Source organism: Mustelus asterias, chromosome 13, assembly GCF_964213995.1.
Source record: "Mustelus asterias chromosome 13, sMusAst1.hap1.1, whole genome shotgun sequence".
In the NCBI taxonomy this organism is placed as follows: Eukaryota; Metazoa; Chordata; class Chondrichthyes; order Carcharhiniformes; family Triakidae; genus Mustelus; species Mustelus asterias.
Window position 1 is genome coordinate 32605654 of NC_135813.1, and position 23138 is coordinate 32628791.

Here is a 23138-nt window from a genome sequence, read left to right on the forward strand (position 1 = left end):
ATTTATTAGTGTCACGAGTAGGCTTACATTAACACTGCAATGAAGTTGCTGTGAAAATCCCCCAGTTGCCACACTCCGGCATCTGTTCGGGTACACTGAGAGAGAATTTAGCATGGTCAATGCACCTAACCAGTACGTCTTTTGGATGTAGGAGGAAACCGGAGCATCCGGAGGAAACCCATGCAGACACAGGGAGAACGTGCAGACTCCGCACAGACAATGAACCAAGCCGGGAATCAAACTTGGGTCTCTGGCAATGTGAGGCAGCAGTGCTAACTACTGTGCCACCGTGCCATCCCATGTACTGTTCCCATGCTTGATAAATTACTGTTTGTAACACACAAGAATGAAAAAGAAAATGTTCTTTTTACCTGCTATTTCAGGTTCAGTCTCAAAAAATGACTACTTAATTGGACTGAAATGATATCAACAGAAAATTATTCTTTTTTTTCCTCCATGGGCTCTGGTCTGGTTCCTCCATTATAATTCTAAATATTACTGATCCAATGTGAAATTTCATTCCTCCTAAATGACTGTAACATGTAAGAATTAAAAGTCCATGCTGTTCAAAGTTGCAATTCGAAAGTTTGAATTGTGCATTTAAAACGAACCGCATATGATTCAATCATAGTTGAAAGAAGGAATGTTGATGAGTTAACAGCGTGGCTATTTAGCAGCACAATGCAGGGCAATAAAATGTTGATTTGTTGGTCTACAATTGGAGTAAATCATTACAATTGCAATTTTTTAAAAATCTCATTTTTTTAAAAAATCTCATAAATCACAATCATAGGGAAGTAATATATTTCTAATTGAGGCCAGACTGCAAACTCTTTCACCAGAGGCACGTTGTTTACACAGTGCCCGCTTCCAGTCTAACAAATATATTTGTCTCAATTCAACCAAAATCCAGGTCAGGTCCACACTGAAACGATTTGTTTTACAAAACCGCGTTCTGTATTTGTCAAGTGACCTACTTGATTTGTGTCACCTTATACAGTGCGCCTTGAGACTTAAAAGCAAAAAAAAACTGTACACATGCGTTTCACTACGAGGAAAAATTGTAATGAAAAAAACACTCAGGTTGTCCATTCATTATTCAGTTTGCAACAGTAAGGAGAAGTCCATGGTATGCACGGGCTATAATGCACCAGTTTCACCAAACTGACTATTTTTATTCCTTTTTGTTTTGCCCTGGACAACACACACTTCAGGCAGGTCCCTCCCAGTTATTAGTCCTCGTAATTTAATTTGTAATCTCCGCCACGCACCTAAAGTGCTGCCTTTTCCCAAATGGGGACAACGGGGAGGATTTCTTCATTTGCACATAGTTCCAGATGTTTTATCTCCAAGTAGCTTTCAGTGACAAATAAGACAACTTCGCAGCGTCGAAGTCATTCCGTCAGTGAGAATGACTTTTTAAAAAAAAACTCTTTAAAAGTCAGTCTTTGTCGTTCTTGTTCTTTTAAGAAAAACAGATGTTATAATTATTAATGCCGTTTGGAATTTTTTTTTGGGGGGGGAGGTGGGCTTTGCAAGTTTTACTCCGAGTCCCAGCCTCCTGGGAGGTCTGTCAAAGAACTAACTTTGTGTGTTTTTATTAGGGACCGAATATATTCTCGGCACTGTAATCTTTTATCGCCTATTTTTTTTTAAATAGCTGCACCATTTAAAAGTTTATTTAAGCCCGCTATTGCTGTAATAGGAAGGCGCATTTGCACTTCAGACGATGGATCACCGTCCAGTCAAATTTAGTCAAATCAACTCAGTCCCATGGTGTTTTGTGAAACTCGATGTATATTGATCGATTCAGCTTCAAGCCACCACTAAAAGTTTCAGCGTGACAGGGGTTAAATTGCCAGCTCGTTTCTGTTTACGGGGTGTTAGCCCAAATCATTTTATTTTACTGGGACAACCCATTAAAAATTCAATGCGCCCATTGAACTACTAACCTGGTACAATGCTGCAAATTCTCTTCCAGGTAATATGCGGGGGGGGAGGGAGGGAGATTAATACCTCAAAAGGAGGGGGAAACTTGTAGGATTTAGGTGAAAATGATGGTAAATCATGTGAGCAAAAAACCACTTACACACCGGCATTAGGAGTGATCGATAAAACATTGAGAGGGAGAGGGGGGAGAATGAATTCAGAAACCTTCATTTTAAAACATAAAGTGATATAAATACCACGTGGTCACAATCTAAAGAGGGGGGGGACATCCGACACTCTGCCTAACGACGCCAGTTGTTCCCATAGATGTTCCGTTTTCCCCCTTTAACAATTTATTCTGTTAGTTGTCCCGATCCATTCATGGAGACTGCTGCATTCTGATCTCATTCTCGCATCCAAAATAAATGATGATTAAACCTGCGCCGGTCAACTTTTGGTATTTTTTGAAGAGTTTTCAGGGTTTAAATTGGTGAATATTCATATTCCAGTTCAAACTATTGGGATGAGAAGTGTGCCCCGCAATTGATGGATACTAAGCACCTTGCAACCTTGTTCCCCCAGGGTTCTGGGGGAAGTTCTACTTGCTCTCAGTGCCCCCGCAGGCTTGGCACCCAGTTCTGCAGTCTGAGATCATACCCAAATAGCGCTGAGTGGAGGAGGTGACTCACTGCCGGGGGGGATGGTGGGAGGGAATTACATTGAAATGGGAAGGGGTGCAGTGCTTAAAAAAAAATCTGCGTGGGAGAGCTCAGAATCCTGCCACTTTCAAATGAATGATAACTCACTGAACTGTCCAGGTCCAGTCATCACTGAGATCGAAGCTCAATGAGCTCAGCGCTCTCATCCCAAAGCATCCTGTACATCAGCAGCCTTTGGCACCCGATACCTCGCCAAGCCAACGGGTCGGACACTGTAATGGGGAGGGCGGGGGGGAGACCAACGGGTCTTTGATTCCCTTAGTTCCTTAATACACACTCAGCGAAGTGGGAGCCCCGAAGCAGTCCTTCACTCACTGACAGCGATAGGTATGCGGGAAGGTGGGAGGGGAGCTGGCAGAATAAGTTGTGGTAGCGTTTACAAGCATAATTCATTCACCGAGTCTGCAATGTACAATTCGCTGGACGAATTGCAAGAGAATTTAAACGACAATAAAGTTTTCTGGACACTATAACAAAGATTGCTACCTCTTTGGAATTTGTTCATTTATTACAACGAGTCTATTATTGACTATTTCTTGGTAACAATAACTGGCAGTGGTTTGATTTCTTTTGTTTATATCACATATTTGGAAGGGTGGATGGAATGACATAATTGCAGAACGGACCTGGAGGAGCCTCTGAGTTATTCATATTAAAGAGCTCCATTAGCACGGGGGTGGAGGGCAAGTTTCCTTAGTTAAACTGGAGAAATACTTCTAAACTCAAGGTGAAAACACCTTGGTGAAAATACCTTGAGTTAGGAATTCTTAGGAAAGCATTTCATCGAAATAAAATTAAACATCATCTTGTTATTCATCCATTGGAACAAATTGAGTTCCCAACCGCGCAGAATATATCACCAGAGGGGGCAATTAATCCTTATCACGAACCTGAGACTTAAAAAGGTTAGACTGGGAATTGTCAAACTCCCCTTAAAACAAGTTGCGAAGTCAGGATGTGAAGTGCCAGTTTTTAAAATGTGGATGAGTCATAGAGTCCCTACAGTGCAGAAGGAGGCCATTCTGCCCATTGAGTTTTACCGACTCTCAGACAGAATTCCACGCCTTGATAAGGGCAAATTACTGCGAATGCTGGAAATCTTGAAATCTTACAAAAAACACAGAAAATGCTGGTGAAACTCGGCAGTACCTGTGGAGAAAGAGAGAGAGAGAGAAACAGAATTGAGGTTTCCAGTCTAATGTGACTCTTTCCTCAGCGGCGCACCGACTGGAAAAATTTAACTGTGTGTGTGTGTGTGTTTCTCCACGGATGCTGCCAGGACTTGCTGAGTTCATCCACAATTGGTAAACAGAACTCGCTTTCGGTTCGCTTTATTTTGTCCTGAAGTGAAAGGCAGACTGGAAGAATGAATGGGATAGCACCCCCCCCCCCCCCCCCCACCACCACCACCCGACATCTCTCCCCGGCAAACACCTGCCAACAGATTTCCCAATAACTTTGGTAACCAACCGTTTACTGGTGAAATCGCCGGTTGATAATTTCAGTGTAAATCCTTTCGGAGGCAAGGTTCGACAAGGAAGGAAATGAATAGTAGCATCATTAAGAAGGAAACACCTTCGTTCTTAGAGAGACTGGGGCTTGCAGCGAAATGAGTTGTACGGGGATAACAGATTGTCACCCTCACAAGGGGGTAAGTGACATGGGGAAAGGATAGGTGTGGCGTACCGAGTTTCTGTCTGATTCTTAAACTGTTGTTAAACATCGCCCCCCTCCCCCGAGTGTCTGCCTCCCTCCCAGCCGCTGTAAAATCCCAGCCTGTTTGAGATAGAAAGAAGAGATGACGAGAGCCTTATTGGGCTTCTCATTAATTACCCTTTCATTCCTCGGTGTGCATTGGAGGCTGGCGGTGTGGGAGGGACGCGGTTCTGACCAATGCAAGTACCGGAGCCGGAGAATGGGTGGGTTCCAAACCTCACACGGGGCGCCTCCAAGCTTCACAAGTGCTGTCGATTCGCGGGGCAAGTCGCATGCAGGCGCGGTCTCTGAAAGTCGTGACAAAGTCCCCGCACTTTCACATCGTCCGGAGAAACCTAAGCCCACCGCCCCCCCCTCTCCCCCCTCCCGCCCAATACTGCGGCGTTAAAGTCCACCTTTGTGGTTGGGGTGGGGAGGGAGAGAGTTGGTTGTCAGAAGGCGCCGGGCTAGTACAAGAGGGATGCCAAAACTAGTGCAGACCCCCCAACCCATCTAGTCTCCCCAGCTTTTCCCCCTGGGGGTTTAAGATAAATCATGTGCATTCCCCCCTGACGCCCCCCACCCCCACTTGTCCTCCTCCCTCCCCTTTAGTAATCGGCTTATTAGGTGAGACGCTTCACAAGTCCAAAATCTGGCTCATCTCCCAAGCTTCCAATCCAGTTCTCTAAAATAAAACTGTTCCCCCTCCCCTTTTTATGTATTATGGAAATGCCACTGAAATGCTTCAGGTGGAGTGGCGGGGGTGGGGGGGGGGGGGCGTTGATATATTGAGAATAACCCATTCCCTATCAGAGCGAACTGGCCAAATGAAGGTAGGATTTGGTCTCACTGAAGAACAGATTTCACCTCAAACACACCCTCCTTAACAAAAAAACCGAAACATTTACAACCACCCCCCCCCCCCCTTTTCAGTCTCGAAACTTGCCCGCAATCTGATGAAGACCGCTCTCAACACGGCGTGTTTGAAGTGAAATTTCCAGGCAATAACATCTGGAGGGAGCTCGAGTGCGTCTGAAAGCCCAGAACACCGTCCCGAATCTCACATTCATCTATACACACACACACTCACTCACACACACACACAAAACAAGCAGCAGCTTTCCCGGCCACCTCTGGTTAAGAAACCCAGCACATCACACAAAAAAAATCCACACCGTTCCACCACAACTGTAAAACGCGCGAATTCCAAAATAAAATAGATATTTTTAACAAAAAACTCTTCCCTTCCCAGCACGTTAACAAAAAACAGCACGTCACCTCTGGTTTAGAAGTCACACATCTCAGGGCGCGACCTCACGTTAAATTCTATTCATTTTTAAAAATGCGACTATTTAAAAAATAATAAAAGTTTTTTTCCCCTGCCCCAATTGTTACATTGGAGAAAGTCAGGGGTCTGAAATAGACCCAAAGGCTGTGTATATGTGTGTGTGTGTTGGTGAGGGCACCCAGTGCTCTGTGTGTGTGTAGAGGGATCCAAACAGGAAATTTTAGTGTTTTCAATGTGATTGATTAGTCAGCCTTACCGTTACTAGAATCCTTTCACTGGGAACATTAGGAAGGTGGTGCTTTAGTTGATGCAGGCTAATAAATTAGCATATTCTTGTTTATCCATCTCTGTTTCAGTGCGTGTTTGAGAGAGGGGGGCGGCTAGGGAAAGGGGTCGTGTCTTATTAAGAAAACAGGTTCTGTGTAGCGGATCATTGTGATTGAGGTGGCAGAAGAGGATACTTGTAAGCGAGAGAGGGAAAGAGAGAGACAGAGAAGGGGGGAGTCTAAAGAGACAGGGAGTGAGTGAAAGGGACAGAGAGTATTGACTGGGAAAGAAGATGCAAGTTTGGAGCGCGCTACCCGCTCTCTGCCTCCTAGCCCTGGCTATGGGGTCGGAGTGTGACGGGCAGATGGCAGGTCGGCTCCGGCGCTCCAGACGTGCCCTCCTCCTGTCCCTGGATCACCGGGCTGGTCCCGGGGCGGACTCCCCGGGATCGTGTGGCACGAGGCTGCCCCGTGGCAAGCGGGCAGTGCCTCGGCCAGCTTCGGACCACCCTCCCCGGCTGCTGCTGCTTCCTCCGCCGCCGCCGCACGCCGGCAGCCAGGGCAGATTGCTGTACTTCACCGGGAAAGGCAACCAGCTGCGCCTCCGAAGCAGCACCGAGCTCCCCAGGCGGAGGTTCACTGTGGAAGTAAGGGTCAGACCTGAAGGAGGGCAGCGGTCTCCAGCTGTCATCGTAGGTAAGTGTCACCCAGCTGACCAGAGAAATGTCTCGCACTTACCATTCACAACAACAGCAGCGAAAAACGCCTCAAAGTAACTTCGGAGGTGTAAATAGTTATAACACGCGGTTTATGCACAAGTTTTGTTTGGTCTGCCTTGCATTTGTTAGAAATGTGTGTAGAGACTTGACTCACGGGGCAATAGTAAAACGTAATCTTTAACTTTAACTTGAACATTGCAATTAAGCTTAAATATATTTATCCAATTCTTAACCCTCAGTGTGGCCATCACTGTCACAGCGAATCTTCCCCGTGTGCTTGCTGTCGCTTTTACAATCATCAAATCAATTGTTAAATTTTCTTAAATGCATTTTTCTTTGGTGCTTGATGTGACTTCGCTCTCCGTCTTCACGCACATTTACACACATTTACACATACACATTTACATACACGTTTACGCACACATATTTGCGCACCCACATTCACATGCACGGTTACACATACACATTTACACATACACATTTGCACACACATTCAGACGCATTTACACACACACATTTGCACACACACAATTACACACGATTACGTATCCGTACATTTACACATACATTTACACACATAATTACACATGCATTTACACACACTATACTCACGCATTTACACACACACATTTACTCACGAATTTACACACACAATTTACACATACATACATTTGCACACACAATTACATACACACCCATGCACACACACACATAGTGTGTAACGGTGCCACTTTAAGGCTCCTGATTCTATGAATGGTTTGAGATATAAATTTGAGTGAGGGCGTGTCGTTCTGCCCGCGGTAACAGTGAAAGTGCCGGGCGCTTTTGATCCCGATCCCAGCCAACAGGGAGCGTAATCCCCGGCTGCAAGAATACCACAGGCACAAACACCGGGGACAATGTTTTGCCTTGAACTCGCGAAAGCAAAACAAACCCAGAGTAGCAGAGAGCGGCAGAGGGGCTGCCTCCCCTTGCCCCGAATAGCAGCAGGGAAATTCACCGGAGGTTTTCTCCCCAACCAGCCCCCCCCCCCCCCCCCCACCCCCGACCCCCAGCCTCCTCTATCCAAAACTCGGTGCATTCATTTAATGAGGGGTGAGCAAAGAGATGCGGCGGATTGTTTGACGATTCGCGGCCTTTGCTGCCTGTTTAAATCGGCTTGTAGCAACTATTTCACCGTTTGTGACACTCGGGGGCGAACACAAAAACAAAAGAACAGCGTGGAGAAATGAAACAGCAATACATGGCGAATCGTCTGTGAAATAAATGTAGTTTTAATCCAATTCTTTTTATGAAAAAATAAGCCTATTTGTAGCAGTTTGGGGGGGGGGGGTGCTGACTTGTTAAAACAGCCGTCTTTACCCCAGTCATTTGGGAGATCGAGAGATGATCTGTTATCTAATAGCATGTGTAATCCTGTTTTCAATGTGGACATTATTATTTACGTCTGCGCTGGGGACGATACTATCTATGAAACCCCTTCCCCGCTTCCCCCCGCCCCCCACCCATTCTCTGCCTCCTTTCCTCTTCAATCTTTCCCTCTCTCTCGCCCCTGTCGTGGGGGCAGAGATCAGCTCCCCCCGCCCCCCCCCCCCCCCCATACAAGCAGCAGCATTCCACAGGTCAAATCTCCTTTCACACGCAGAGCTGTGGCATTTCTCTCATGTTCCCACCGTTCATTCCGAAGCGTGTGTGTCTGTGTGTGTTTGTAACAGTTGGCGCGAATACAGCTCCAGCCAAAAAAAAGGGTGAAGATTCACTTTAAAGGCAGTCTACACCATCTCTCTCTCACACACACACGCACACATACACTGAACTAGTCATTTTAAAGCGGGGCTGTGCACGCTGACATGATATGAATCCGTTTTGCAGAATGATGTCATGTTCAATCAAGAGTCTCCTCTATTTTTCCACGTTCTGCTCTGACATTACGTTAGATCTATTTAGATTCGCGTTGGGTGGCGAGATAAGACAGGGAGCGTGTGAGAACCGTTTGTCTTGTCGCTGTTGTCCAAAACCAATTGTCTTATTTGCTATCTGAAAGATCCAAGGACGCATCTACTCCGGTGGCATGAGCGGGTTTAAAATGGGACTATATATACACATATATTTTAAAATCTATCAGAGCAGAAAGAGGGGATTGAGAGAGCACTTGGGGTAAAAGGTGAGGCATGTTTAGAGGGCGGATTGTCAGTTACAAGGGTGTTGCACCATTCAGTTTTCCCGCTTTACCTTTCATGTATTTGCTGTTTTTGAGCCGGAAAGCTTAACATGAGTGCCAGAGAGAAAACTAAACAAATAAGCCAGGTTGATTGTATTATATGTGCGGTACGTGATGTGTTCGGGAGCGAGGGGGAGGCTTGTTTTACCGTTTTAACAGTTAAAAAAACCCCTGCCTGAATCGCGTGTATTCTCCAGCTTCCTCCTGCAAAGGTCTGATCAGGTCACAGTGTCACATTATGCAACACCCTCCTCCTCCACCGCCGCTTCCCGCCCCCCCCCCCCGCCCCTTCGGGGGGCCAGAGTTAGGTGGGCGTGCAGTCCAAGTCGACAGCTTCGGAGTTCAACATTTCAATTTTGGGGAATGTTTTTTTTTGGAGGGCGGGCAAGAAGTGGTTTTTTTAAAAAAAAATTGGCTTTAGAAAGCAACAGTTTAGTGTCTGCAGCCGCTGACACTTTTCAACAGAGGGCAAGCTTTAACGTGGGGGCGCGTTGTAGCCGAGACGAAATCATCACAAACATTGAATCACATTCATAAGACACCAGGGAGAAAAATAGTTTTTAAACCCCCCCCCCCAGCAAAAATGGGTTATTCCAAACAGCCAGCATGAACAAGTGTCAATAATTCTCCAGTACAGGGACAGAATGCAATAGCCACATGATGAAGGATTCACTCGCTCCTCTTGGTTGTCAGAAGTCCTGCACTGCGTAAAATACCCTCTCTGACTCCCAGGGGGGACTTGGTTCCCTTGCTGCCCCTGGCACAGGAGATATCTCTGTCCAGGGAGTGTAAACCTAAACACATACACACAGAAGTGTGCTGAGACACCAACTGAGACTGAACAATAACAGCAACAATGAAAAGGGAATCATTGGGTTGCATGACACAGCGGTGTTGATGTTACAGTTTGGGTGGCTGGTGTGAGAAAGACATCTCCCCCCCCCCCTACTTGTGCCCCCTCCCTCCTCTCCCCCTCCTCGCAGACAGACACCCAGAACTAAACCGAGCAATGCTGTTCAGAGTGGCTGCCTCTCTGTGTCAGCACAGATCCACACACTGAGAGAGAACAGATCCAGCCAACACTCCGAAAGAGAGAGACGGGCTATTTTATTTCCCCCTGTCAATCGCAGACTGGAAGGAAACTCAGGGACAGACCACAGGGAAAGAGTCCGGAGCTGCTGCTGCCGTTCCGGCAGGCGTTCCACTCTGAAACAAGCCTTTGTGGCTTCCACTTGGCTGGTGGGCAGCGATCCCGCCTGGCCGGGAAAGGAGGCAGGGAGGGAAGGGGGACTTCTCGCTGAGTCTCCCCACCCCCGCTTAGAAAACCGCCCATTTGGTTTCGTCTGTCTCAAGGCGGGAAATTCAAACCTGCCCCACACAGACAGAATACAGTGGGACGCTGCAAGTCGAGAAACAGACACAAAACAGGGCTGGGACTTTTGTCCACACAGCCAGTGGCTAAGGCTTGGTATGATGTTCTGCTTGAGAGTGTGGTGGAAGTCGTTTCAATAGAAGCATTCAAAAGGGAATGGGAGGTGCTATCTTAAAAGGAAATCTGTGCAAGGGGGGTGAGAATGGCAGGAAATGGGTTGCTCGTTGGGGCAGCAGGTGCTGCCGAATGGACCCATTCTGCGTTGGAACAATCCTGTGAAATATTCCTGCAGGTCTGGCACCATCTGTGGGGGGAGGGAGGAGAGAAACAGAATTTCAAGTCGATCAGGACTCTTCAGAGAAGAACTCCTCTGAAGAAGTCATATTGGACTTAAGAGGCACAATTTTCCAACCGTTCATGCCGGTGGGATTTTCCCCATCCTGCTGCAGTGAACGGAGATTTGGCTTGTCGCCAATATCTCCGTCTTTGCTGCAGTGGGATCGTGGCGTGAACGGACAGTAAGACCGCTCCCCAAAATGTTAATTCTGTGGGTGGGATTCTCCGGCCACGTTCGCCCGAGATCAATGGACCTTTGCGTGGTCAGCTCCCCCTCCACCGCCTGCTTCGATTTCCGTGGCAGGCAGGACGGGAGAATTCCCCCCTGTTTCTCTCTCCACGGATGCTGTCTGACCTGTTGAGTCTTTACAGCATTTTTATGTTTAATTGAAACATACATTACACATTCATTTCTGAGCCCATTCTACCAACTTTAGGCTGCACAATGGCCAGAATTTTACTGGCCCGGCTGCCACAGAAATCGGAGTAGGCAAGGGGTGGAGCATGGAAAGGTCCGTTGACGGGATTTTACGGTTTTGGGATGAACGAGGCCGTAAAATCCCACCCAATGTCTAAATCTCAAGTAGTCAATGACCTTCATCAATGACATCCCTTCCATCTTAAGGTCAGGAGTGGGATGTTCATTGATGATTTCACAATGTCCAGTACCATTTGCCACTCCTCAGATACTGAAGCAATGTATATCCATATGCAGCAAGACCTGGGCAACATTAAGGCTTGAGCTGGAGAGGCAAATAACATTTGTGCCATACAAAGGCCAGACAATGATCATCTCCCACAAAAGAGAATCTAACCATCTCCCCTTGACATTCAATTACATTATCATCATTGAATCTCTCACAATTAACATCCTTGGGGTTACCATTGACCAGAAACTGAACTGGAATAGCCATGTAAATAAAAGGAGCAAGTTGGAGGCTGGGAGTTCCAAGGTGAATAACTCACTTCTTGACTCCCCAAATCTTGTCCACCATCTACAAGTCAGGAGTGTGATGGAATCAGTGCCGGATTTAGACTTGGTGAGGCCCTAAGCTATATGAAGCTTGGAGGCTCCTTGTTAAAAAGTTACACCAAAAGGTCTCACAAAGGTGCGTACCAAAACAGGACCTTGGGTCGCCACATAAAAATTGAAAACATAATTATGCCTTTTAATTATTTAATAGCAAGGTATTTAAAGTGAAAAATACAAATTATTTTCAAATGAATGCATTTACTGATTACATATTTATCATTTGGCTGGCTTGATCTCTCATAGATTTTGGTAATTTTGGTAATTTTTTGAGTTGCTCTTCAAGCTGGTGCTTTCTTTTTCTTTTCTGGTATCTGCTCTTAAATGTTCTCTTCATTGTAACCCTTCTGAAATTTTGTGAGGCCCCTGCGGATTGTGAGGCCCTAAGCTGTAGCTTGTTTAGCTTATGCCTAAATCCGGCACTGGATGGAATACATTCCACTTGCCTTGATGGCTGAGGTCCCAACAATGCTCAAGAAGCTCAAAACCATCTAGGATAAAGCAGCCCCCATCTACCAACTTAAACTTTCACTCACTCCACCATCAATGCACAATGACAGTAGTCTACACCTCATACAGGATGCACTGCAGCAACTTACCAAGGACCTTTCAACAGCACTTTCCGAACATAAGACCTTTACCACCTAGAAGGATGAGCGCAACAGTTGCATGCGAACACCACCACTTGCAAGTTCCCCTCCAAGCCACCCACCATCCTGACGTGACTATATCGCTGTCCCTTCACTCTGATAGAAGACCTGGAACTCCTTTCCCAGCAGCGTTCTGGGTGAACCTGCCCTAGATGGACTGCAGCGATTCAGGAAGATGGCTCACCACCACCTTCTCAAGTGCAATTATGGATGGGCAACAGATGATGGCTTAGCCAGCGACACCCACGTCATACAAAAGGAAAAAAGAAACAAAAATGCCGGTTCTCCCCTACTGGCAATTTTTTTTCTTTATCCATTCATGGGACACGGGCATTGCTGTCTGGACCAGTATTTATTGCCCATCCCTAATTGCCATTGAACTGAGTGACTTGCTATGCCATTTCGGAGGGCATTGAGTCAACCATGTTGCTGTGGCTCTGGAGTCACATGTAGGCCAGACCAGGTAAGGATGGCAGATTTCCTTCCCTAAAGGACATTAGTGAACCAGATTGTTTTTATGGCAATCGACAATGGATTCACGGTCATCAGTAGATGCTTAATTCCAGATTTTTAAAAATTGAATTCAAATTCCACCATCTGCCATGGTGCAATTTGAATCTGGGTCCTCAGAGCATTACCCTGTGTCCCCAGATTATTAGTCTACTGCGCCACCTCCTCCCCAAATTAAGTAAATTTATGGAAATAAAACAACTAGAATAATTGGAAACAAAACTGATTTGCAGAATCCAGTGTAGGTATTACACCAGGACTAATTCTGGAAGCACAGTGATTTCCATTCAATGTGAATCTTAGCAATTCATCAGTTGAAAGTGATGAAGAAATGGGTGACTGAGACATTAAGAAATGTCCATTTCCAAGCAAAAAAAAAATCCCGTATTAAGCAAACATCTAGACTGCATGTCCCTCAGCTGGGAGGGGGGTGGGAGTGGAAGGGAGGTGGTGCTGTTTGTGTCAGGAATTCGTGATTAGAAAGGCAAATGGAATGTTGGTGTTTATTGTAAGAATATAAAAGTAGGGAAGCTCGACTGCAACGGGACAGGGCCTTGGTGAGGCTACGTCTGGAGTACTGTGCACAGCTTCGGTCTCATTATTTGAAAAAGGATATAATTGTGTTTCGAAACAGTTCAGAGAAGGCTCACTCGACTCATTCCTGGAAGGAAGAGCTTATCTTACTGAGAAACATTGGCCAGGTTGGGCCAGTTGGAGTTTAGCATGGAAAGAGGACTGGTTAACAGACAGGAACCAAAAACTAGGCATAAATGGGGCAGATTCAAGTTAGCAGGTTGTAACGTTTGGAGTTCTGCAAGGATCAGTGCTCGGGCCTTTGCTATTCACAATCCATATTAACAACGTAAGACAAAGAGGCAGAGAGTAATACATCTAAGTTTGCCCATGATAGGTGGAAATGTAGGGCGGAATTTTCCCATCCCACCTACCATGGGAATCATAGTGGGCGGGACAGGACCATGCAAAGGTCTGCTGACCTCGGATGAGATTTTCCAGTTTTGGGACGAGCGTGGCCAGAAAATCCCACCTCTAAGCTTTGAAGAGGTCAAAAAGAGGCTGCAAAGAATGATAGGTTAAGTGAGTGAGTAACAAGGTGGCAGATGGAGTATAATTTGGGGAAGTGTCAGGTTATTCACTTTGATCATTAAAAATAGACACGCAGAACATTTTTTAAAAGACAGGAAACTTGCAAATCTAGATGTTCAGTGAGTGTTGGGTGTACTCATACCAGCAATGCAGAAAGTTAGGATACAGGCACAACAAGCAATTAGGAAAGCAAATAGCATGTTGGCCTTAACTGAAAGGGTATTGGAGTGCAAAAAAATAGTTTTGCTAAAATTGTGCAAGGCTTAGTTGAGATCACATCTAGGATACTGCGTGCAATTTGGATATCCATTTTTAAGGAAGGATATACTTGTATTGGAGGTGGAAGAGTGAAGGCTGACTGGATGGGTTCCTGGGATGAGAGGATTGTCCTATAATGAGAAGTTGAGTAAATGGGCCTATAATTTCTGGAGCTAGTAGAAGAAGTGATGATCTCATTGAAACATTTAAGATTCTGAATGGGCTTGATGAGAAATGTAATCCGGCCTGTCGTTTCCTATTTACTCTCCCTCCTATTTTTGAATAAATGCATTACATTTGCTTCATTCTAATTAGGCAACTGAAACCAGACTCCTACCCCATAACTTTATGAGCCTTTATCTTGCTCATTAACATTTTGTATTGTGTCTTATCCAATGCCTTTTGGAAATCAAAGTCTACTACGCCTTTTAGTTTCCCTTTACCTATCTTATTACTTGCAACCTCAAAAAATTCTGTTAAATTAAATAGGCGGCAAGGTGGCACAGTGCGTAGCACTGTTGCCTCACAATGCCAGGGACCCGGTTTCAATTCTAGCTTTGGGTGGCTGTGTGGAGTTTGCACGTTCTCTCCATGGCAGTGTGGATTTCCTCCGGGTACTCTGGTTTCCTCCCACAGTCCAAACATGTGCAGGTTAGGTTGAGTGACCATGCGAAATTAGTGTCAGGAGGATTAGCAGGATAAAAATGTAGGGTTAAGGGATAGGTCCTGGGTGGGATTGTTGTCAGTGCAGGCTCGGTGGGCCGAATAGCCTCATTCTGTTTTGTAGGATTCTATGTTTTCTATGAACTTTGTCAAACATGATTTCCCTTCATGAAAGCATGCCTGATCATATTATGATTTTCTAACCGATCCAGCATTTTGCAGATGACTTAGGTCAGGCTATCTGGCCTGAAGTTCCCTGTCTTCTCTTTCCCATCTTTCTTGAAAGGCTACATTACATTTGCTATGTTCCAATTAGGCAACTGCAAACCAGATTATTTGGTTTTCAATTATCTCTCAGTGAACAGATTGCTCACCCTGAAAAACGGGGTCGTCCAGTTTGAAATTGTAGATAAGCTTATCTCGACATGTAGAGATCACTGGACAGTGATAGTGAGCTGTAATATTAGCTAATAGGACAAAGGAGCAGGAGTAAGCCATTTGGCTCTTTGAGCCTGCTCCAACATTCAATGAGATGTGGTTCAGGGCTCAACTTCATTTTCCTGTCCACCCCATCCCTCACCATTCCTCCCCACTGCCCACCTCCCCACTCCCCGACCCTTGAGTCCCTTGTCCATCAAAAAACAGCCGTGAATAAATTCAATTTCTTGACAAGTCTTGACAAGACACTGAGATGTTGTTCCCCCTGACTGAGGAATCTAGTACAGTGGGGCACAGTGGAAGGATAAAGAGCCAATCATTTAGGACTGAGATGAAGAAAAAATTCTTAACTCTCAAGGGGTTTTGAATCTCTGGAATTCTCTATACTGTGGATGCTCCATTGTTGGATATATTTAAGGCTGAGATAGACAGAGATTTTGGTCTCACGGAATAATAGGAAAAGGAGATGTAGTCTAAAATCAGCCATGATCAAACTGAATGATGAAAAGGCTTGATGGGCCACGTAACCTACTCCTGCTCTCATTTCTCACATTCTTGTACTTAAACAGCAATAACAAAAATGTGTTCACGCATGAATGAAGTTCATCTTCCATTCACACAAGTACAGAACTGTGTTACTCTGTGTCTTTACAATTCCATCAAATTTTTATCCTCCATATGTGTGGATGTCAAATTCAGATGTGGCAGCCTCTGGGACTCATTAACCCAACATCTCACATTGACTTGGTTCATAGCTTTTGGGTGGCAATCGAAGAGATTGGGAAAAACCTATAGGTGCTTGCTTTTTATTTAACTCCCATACAAAACAGTGATAAGCTGCTCTATCAGTACAAATTTTCCATTTCCCCTCAGCAATCATGCTGCCTTTCTGTGCTAAAAATTTTAATTGGTGCCAAACTAAGGATAGGTTTATGCTATAGGACCATAGCCACTTCTATAACATAAGAACCTCACAACTAACAGTTTTGGTGTCCTTATCTGAGGAAGGATGTCCTTGCTACAGAGGGAGTACAGCAAAGATTTACCAGGCTGATTCCTGGGATGGCAGGTCTGTAATATGAGGAGTGACTAAATTGGCTAGGATTATATTCATTGGAGTTTAGAAGAATGAGAAGAGATCTCATAGAAACTTATAAAATTCTAACAGGGTTAGACAGGATAGATTCAGAAAGAATGTTTCCAATGGTGGGGGAGTCCAGAACTAGGGGTCATAGTTTGAGGATAAGGGTTAAACCTTTTAGAACTGAGGTGAGGAGAAATTTCTTCACCTAGAGGGTGGTGAATGTGTGGAATTCACGACCACAGAATGTAGTTGAGGCCAAAATGTTGTCTGATTTTAAGAAGAAGTTAGATATAGCTCTTGGGATTAAAGGGATCAAGGAATATGGGAAGAAGGGAGGATCAGGATATTGAATTTGATGATCAGCCATGATCAAAATGAATGGCAGAGCAGTCTCGAAGGGCCCAATGGCCTACTCCTGCTTCTAGTTTCTATGTTTCTATATTCTCATTATCAATCAACAATTTAACATGGGTTCTTCTGGTTTCTAATCCAGTTCACCTTCCTATCTATTACTGAACCTACTTTTTACATATAAATATCAGTGGTGATATAGGTAAAATCAATCTTCCCTTCACAAGAACATGGGTGAGATTCAACATTACTTGATTAGATAAAGAACAATATGGCCATAAAATTGTGCCGGTCTGAGCCTGAGCCAGAGAACTAATCCTTCGGGTGGGATTTTTCGGTTGCATTTGCCCAAGACTGGAAAATCTCGCCCAAGGTCAATGGACCGTTGCATGGTTCTGTCCCGCCCCCTATGATTCCCGTGGCGGGCAGGACAGGAAAATTCCACCCCTAGTGTCTGAGGACTGACTAATGAGGAAAAGTTAGTCGAACTTAAGACTCTTCAACCTTAAAAGAGAGACAATACAAAAAGGGGAAAAGCAAAACTTAACTTGGTATATTGCTTCAAATTAAATTCTAATTGTTGGATAAAGGGGCGCAGGTATAAAGAAATTAAAGGAAAACTCTGAAGTAAGAGTCTTGTTTTCTTCACATGAAGAATGATTTTTTGGATGATTTTCTGGAAAAGGGAATAGAGGAACACACTGGAATGAGTCAGGAGATAATTGATGGTGGCTAGGGCCTAAATATATATGAATCAGGTGTGTTAATTGGCTTCTTCCATGTGTATTTGACTTTGTGAAAACAGAATAACATTGTTTGACAAAAAATGTCATAAACTCTCATTGAATTCAGTGAAAATTGCACAGTAGCACTGTGCTAGTATTGCTGCCTCGCAGTGCCAGGGACATTTGAGGTCTGAGGTCACATACCAACCAACTCAAGAATAGCTTCTTCCCTGTTGCCATCAGACCTTTGAATGGACCTACCTCGCACTAAACTGATCTTTCTCTACACCCTAGCTATGACTGTAACACTACATTCTGCACTCACTCCTTTCCTTCTCTATGAACGATATGCCTTGTCTGCATAGCATACAACAAACAATATTTTTCACTGTATACTAATACATGTGACAATAATAAATCAAATCAAATCCAAGTTCAATTCTGGTGATTGTCTGCGTGGGTTTCATCCGGGTGCTCCAGTTTGCTCCCACAGTTCAAAGACATGCAGGATAGGTGGATTGGCCGTGCTAAAAAATTGCCCCTGAGTGTCAGGAGGAATTAGTGGGGTAAGTGAGTGGGGTTATGGGGATGGGGCCTGGTTGGGATTGTTGTCGGTGCAGGCTCGATGGGCTAAATGGCCTCCTTCCGTACTGTAGGGATTCTATGACCTTCTATAACTGTCTCCAAAATAAGTCACATTAAACTGTATTGGGATTTAGTTAGGCAATAGTGCAAGTTAGAACAATATGACAATTTTCTCCTGGCAAGTGGAGATATTTTTGTAAGTTAGCCCAATGGTATAATAGTGTTAAAATAGTTCTGTGATACACATGAACTGGAGCAGATAATACTGAGATTCGTCTCAGAGATAACGTGAGGGAGGTGGCCATGACACAAAACATTTACATTATAGTGGCAACTTCGATTGAAGCTGCCAGTGATATGGGTGTAGCTTTACAAAGTAACACTCCAGACAGGGAGAGCAGAACTCCACATTTACATTCGCCTAGTCAGCTGTTCTCCACATTTATAAACTTAAAAATAATTCAGGCTATCAGTTGAACAACTGCTTTGCATGTTGAAGTTTTCAAAGTATGGATTTGTACTTGTTCTGTTTCAACATGCAAGCAAAACAAAGCCAAAATGAAATGGGAACATCTTCTTCAGGATGGGACCATCTCCATCAGGAAGTCTTTCACTACTTGAAACATATTGAATTCTCATTAGATAGCCACAGTTTACTCTAGTTATCCTGTATCATTCCATCAAAACTCTCACTGCCAAAACTGACCTCCATTAATACGACATGACCATCTAAGTTGTCTGTGTGGAGTTTGCATGTTCTCCCCATGTCTGCGTGGGTTTCCTCCGGGTGCTCCGGTTTCCTCCCACAGTCTGAAAGACGTGCTGGTTAGGTGCATTGACCCGATCAGGCGCCGGAGTGTGGCGACTAGGGGAATTTCACAGTAACTTCATTGCAGTGTTAATGTAAGCCTTACTTGTGACTAACAAATAAACTTTTAAAAAAAACTTTATTTTACTTTTTCTCCATCTTGAAAGGGAAAAAAAGAGTGACAGACATTTTTGTTACTCCCTTTCACAACCTTGGGATATCCCAACGTGCTTCATAGACAAAAAAAAAGTACTGTTGACATGTGGTCAAAGTTGTAACATCCAAAGATGTGTGGGTTAGGTGGATTGGCCATGCTAAATTGCCCCTTAGTGTCAGGGGGCACCAACTAGAGTAAATGCATGGGGTTAGAGGGATAAGGCCTGGGTGGGATTGTGGTCGGTGCAGCCTCGATGGGCCGAATGGCCTTCTTCTGCACTGTAGGATTCTATGATTTTAGGGGCACATGATGTGTTCACAACAAGCTCTCACAAACAACAATGCGATTTTTTTTTATCCATGGGATGTAGCCATCACTGGCTAGGCCAGCATTTATTGCCCATCCCTAATTGCCCTTGAGGAAGCAATTAGGAATCAACCACATTGCTGTGGTTTTGCAGTCACGTGTAGGCCAGACCAGGTAAGGACGGCAGAGTTCCTTCCCTAAAGGACATTAGTGAACCAATTGGGTTTTTACAACAAATGACAATGGTTTCATGGTCACCATTCGACTTTTAATTCCAGATTTTCTTTTAATATTGAATTCATATTTCACCATCTGCCATGGTAGGATTCAAACCCAGATCCCCTGAGCATTACCCTGGGTCTCTGGATTATTAGTCGAGTGACAATACCACTGCGCCATTGCCTCCCCACTATGACCACATAAGCTGTTTTGGTGATGTTGATGGAGGGATAAATGTTGTTTCGGGCACTGCGGATAATTTCCCCACTTTTCTTCAAAACAATGCGATGGGAACACTCACATACACCTGAGAGGCCAGGTTGAGTGTCAGTTTAATATGTTTCATCTGAAAGATTGCACAGTACTGGAGGGTCAACCAAAATTTCTATGCTCCATTCCTGGGTGGAACTTGCACCCACAATTTCCTAACTGATGCTAGTGTGCTACCATCCCAGGCATAATGACATATTTTGCCATACATAGTGATTTCAAGTATTTTCTGTTGTGAAGGAGGACGATGCATTTCCCTTTTTTTCCTTCTGTAATGAATAGCATTCATTGTCACCTGAACATACTACAACACATTATTTTGCGACTCAACTATTCTCTCTGGACTCTAAATTATCCCTTACAGATTCCAAAACATGGTTGAATGAATTGTACAAAATGATATTACATTTGGAGATCACAATATCAACCCTATCAGTTTGTTTATTTTTATTTCATTGATAGGTTAGGATGAAAGGCCAGCATAAGATAACAGCTGCAATGAAGCTTCTTATGCGAGGGACAAGAGGTTAATGTGAGGTTTTGATGTGTGGGTGTGTCTACTATTTTAACACGAAGATGTGTTTAACTTCCCCATTATGTGCCAATTTAGATACCTTGTGTAGCAGCTAATGTTTATGAAAAAAATCATTTTGATTTTCCAAGTGCCACTGTTGCCATGGTAACATTTATTGCAAATATACTTTACCACCTTTTCACATGGAGTTGTTGAGTGAATTAGCATAGATGCATTTAAAATGAAGCTCAATCAGTCGATGAAGGATATGTTGACACGATGAGATGAAGAAGGGTGGGAAGAGACTCAGATGGATCGCAGACACCAGCATAGATCTGATGGACCGAATGGCCTTTTTCTGTGCATTAGTTCTATAATGTTGTGTGATTTCAATAAATTAGATATTGTTCTTGGGGCTAAAGGGATCAAGGGATATGGGGGGAAGGGGGGAATTTGATGATCAACCATGATCAAAATGAATGGTGGAACAGGCTCAAAGGGCCGAATGGCCGACTCCTGCTTCTATTTTCTATGTCACTATAAAACTCTACATAATCTTAATATACAAACGAGGGAATACCCCATTTCATAATACAATATCATTGCATCATCAATCATGCCTAATGTTAGATTGGGTCTCTTTATCTCCTGAAAAAGAAGGCTGTGGGGGTAATCTAATAGAAATCTTAAAATTACGAAAGGCTTTGATATACTGGACACAGAGACAATTTTTCCACACGTGTGGAAGATCCATATGAGAGGCTATCAATATGAGATAGTCATCAAGCAATCCAATAGGATCGAGTCTGAGACTCCAGGTCAGACAAACAGGATGCAAATCACCTTTCTGTGTTAAATATAAGAATCATTATTAAACTAAGTTTTGAATATTTCTACCTGGGCTTTGGTGGCCATGTGGCCACAGTGAACACAAGGCAGCCTACAATTACATACTAAATTGAGTTGTCAATCGATGGTCCAGAAATGCATGATGTAGAAAATGAACATTTGACATTGGTGCACCTCTCTTAAGTTGGTCCATTTTTCATAGAATATAAAAGGACTTTTGTCCATTCCATATATGACTTGGAAACCTTAAAGCCAATACTGACTGTAAATTTTGGGGTCTTAATACCACTCTACCACAACTGACACACCTTTTAGCTTTCTGTCCTGATAGATGTCTTTGTCAGGTCGACATCTCCACATAGGAGCAAAATACTGCAGATGTGGAAATTTTGAAATAAAAACAGAAAATGCTGAAAATACTCAGCAGGTCGGGCAACATAACGGGGAGAGAGAAACTGAGTTAGTGGGCAGGATTCTCCGACCATGCACGCCCCAAGACCGAAAATTCCCACCCAAGCTCAACGGACCTTTGAATGGTCAACCGGATTTTCTGTCTCACCCGCTACGGTTCCTGCAGCGATGAGAGACAGGCAAATTTCGGCCAATGTTTCAGGTTGATGACCTCTCATTAGAAATTTCCATTTTGATGTCAGGTGATTGACCTGAAATGCTAACTCTGTTTCTTGCTCCATAGTTGCTGCCTGACCTGCTGAGTATTTCCAGCATTGCTTCTGATGACATCTCCATAGAGGCCATCAAATGATAGCATCTTTTCTGGGCAAAGATGATCAGCATTCTAAAGTTGATAATGATGTGACTATGCTTCAGCGTTCTAGTTATATCCATTGCACAGTGCAACTCACTCTGCTTATTTCACTAACATTATTCACTTTGCTATCTTTTAAGAAGTGCCTCAAATGGACAGTATTTTTCAATCCTATGGGGAGGAAGGTATTCAATTAAAATAGAAAACAAAACATCCAGATGAATTTGCACATCTTTACATTATATATCTAATGAATTTTATACGTGTTAGATAGCAGAAAACAACCTGTTAGAGTTTAGTATTTCACCTGTTGTTTCAATTTAGCACTTACTGAAAAATAATAGAATGACAGCTGTTGTATTTGTAAGATTCAACTCAATGACATAATTCCAGCACATGTTGGCAGTACTAAACAGCTGGGGATAGTTTCCATTTAGTCTGCAATCAGGAAAATGGGCATAAATTGTGCTTGAAATTGTACCATTTTTCTATAGTGAAGTTATTGTTCAAATTTCCACCCAAACATATTTGCATAATCACAAACATAACATTTTCCATCAGTCAATGTAATCGGACAGCATAATAAAATGCAATTTCCTTTTATCTCTGCACTAAAAGATATGCGATCGCAGAAGATGCAACAGCAGCCCCTTTACCTCCTCCCTCCTCATCCTTTAAGGCCCCAAACAGTCCTTTCAGGTGAAGCAACATTTCACTTGCACCTCCTTCACTTTGGTCCACTGTAGTCGCTGCTCCCAATGCGGTCTCCTCTATATCGGGGAGCCTCAATGCAGACTGGGTCACCGGTTTGCAGAACACCTTCACTCAGTCCGCAAGTGTGACCCCAACCTTCCTGTCAACTCGACATCTTGCTCCCATGTCCTCATGTCCGTCCTTGATCTACTGCAATGTTCCAGTGAAGCCCAACTCAAACTGGAGGAGCAGCACCTCATCTTCCGATTAGGCACTTTACAGCCTTCAGGACCCAACATTGAATTCAACAACTTTAGACTGTGAACTTTCTCTTCCATCTTGACTCCCTTTTTATAGCCAAATCATTATTTGTCACAATGCAAAACGCTGCAATCTTTTGAGCTGGTTTGGCCGATTCTAGCCTAATTGTACTCAGAACAGCAAAGCAAACTAAGAAGACTATGTTATGCAGGGCTGTGACCCTTTAGTAGTCTGCAATAAATTAAATAAATCAATCGTAATTGTCTGTCTACCGTATGAATGTGAAAAATGACCATGTTAACATTATCAGTGCATCTGGAAGAATATCCTGATCTAAAATCCAATCCCGACA

General features: G+C 43.9%; 1 protein-coding gene across 1 annotated transcript in view; it reads left to right on the forward strand.

Annotated features, from left to right (window-relative positions):
* Window positions 1–6190: 6190 nt before the first annotated feature.
* Window positions 6191–23138, forward strand: part of pappaa (pregnancy-associated plasma protein A, pappalysin 1a) — a 285790-nt gene continuing 268842 nt past the window's right edge. Inside the window, exon 1 of the mRNA XM_078227597.1 lies at window positions 6191–6593. Coding sequence (XP_078083723.1) covers window positions 6191–6593 — 403 coding nt within the window. The remainder of the gene's footprint in view (window positions 6594–23138) is intronic.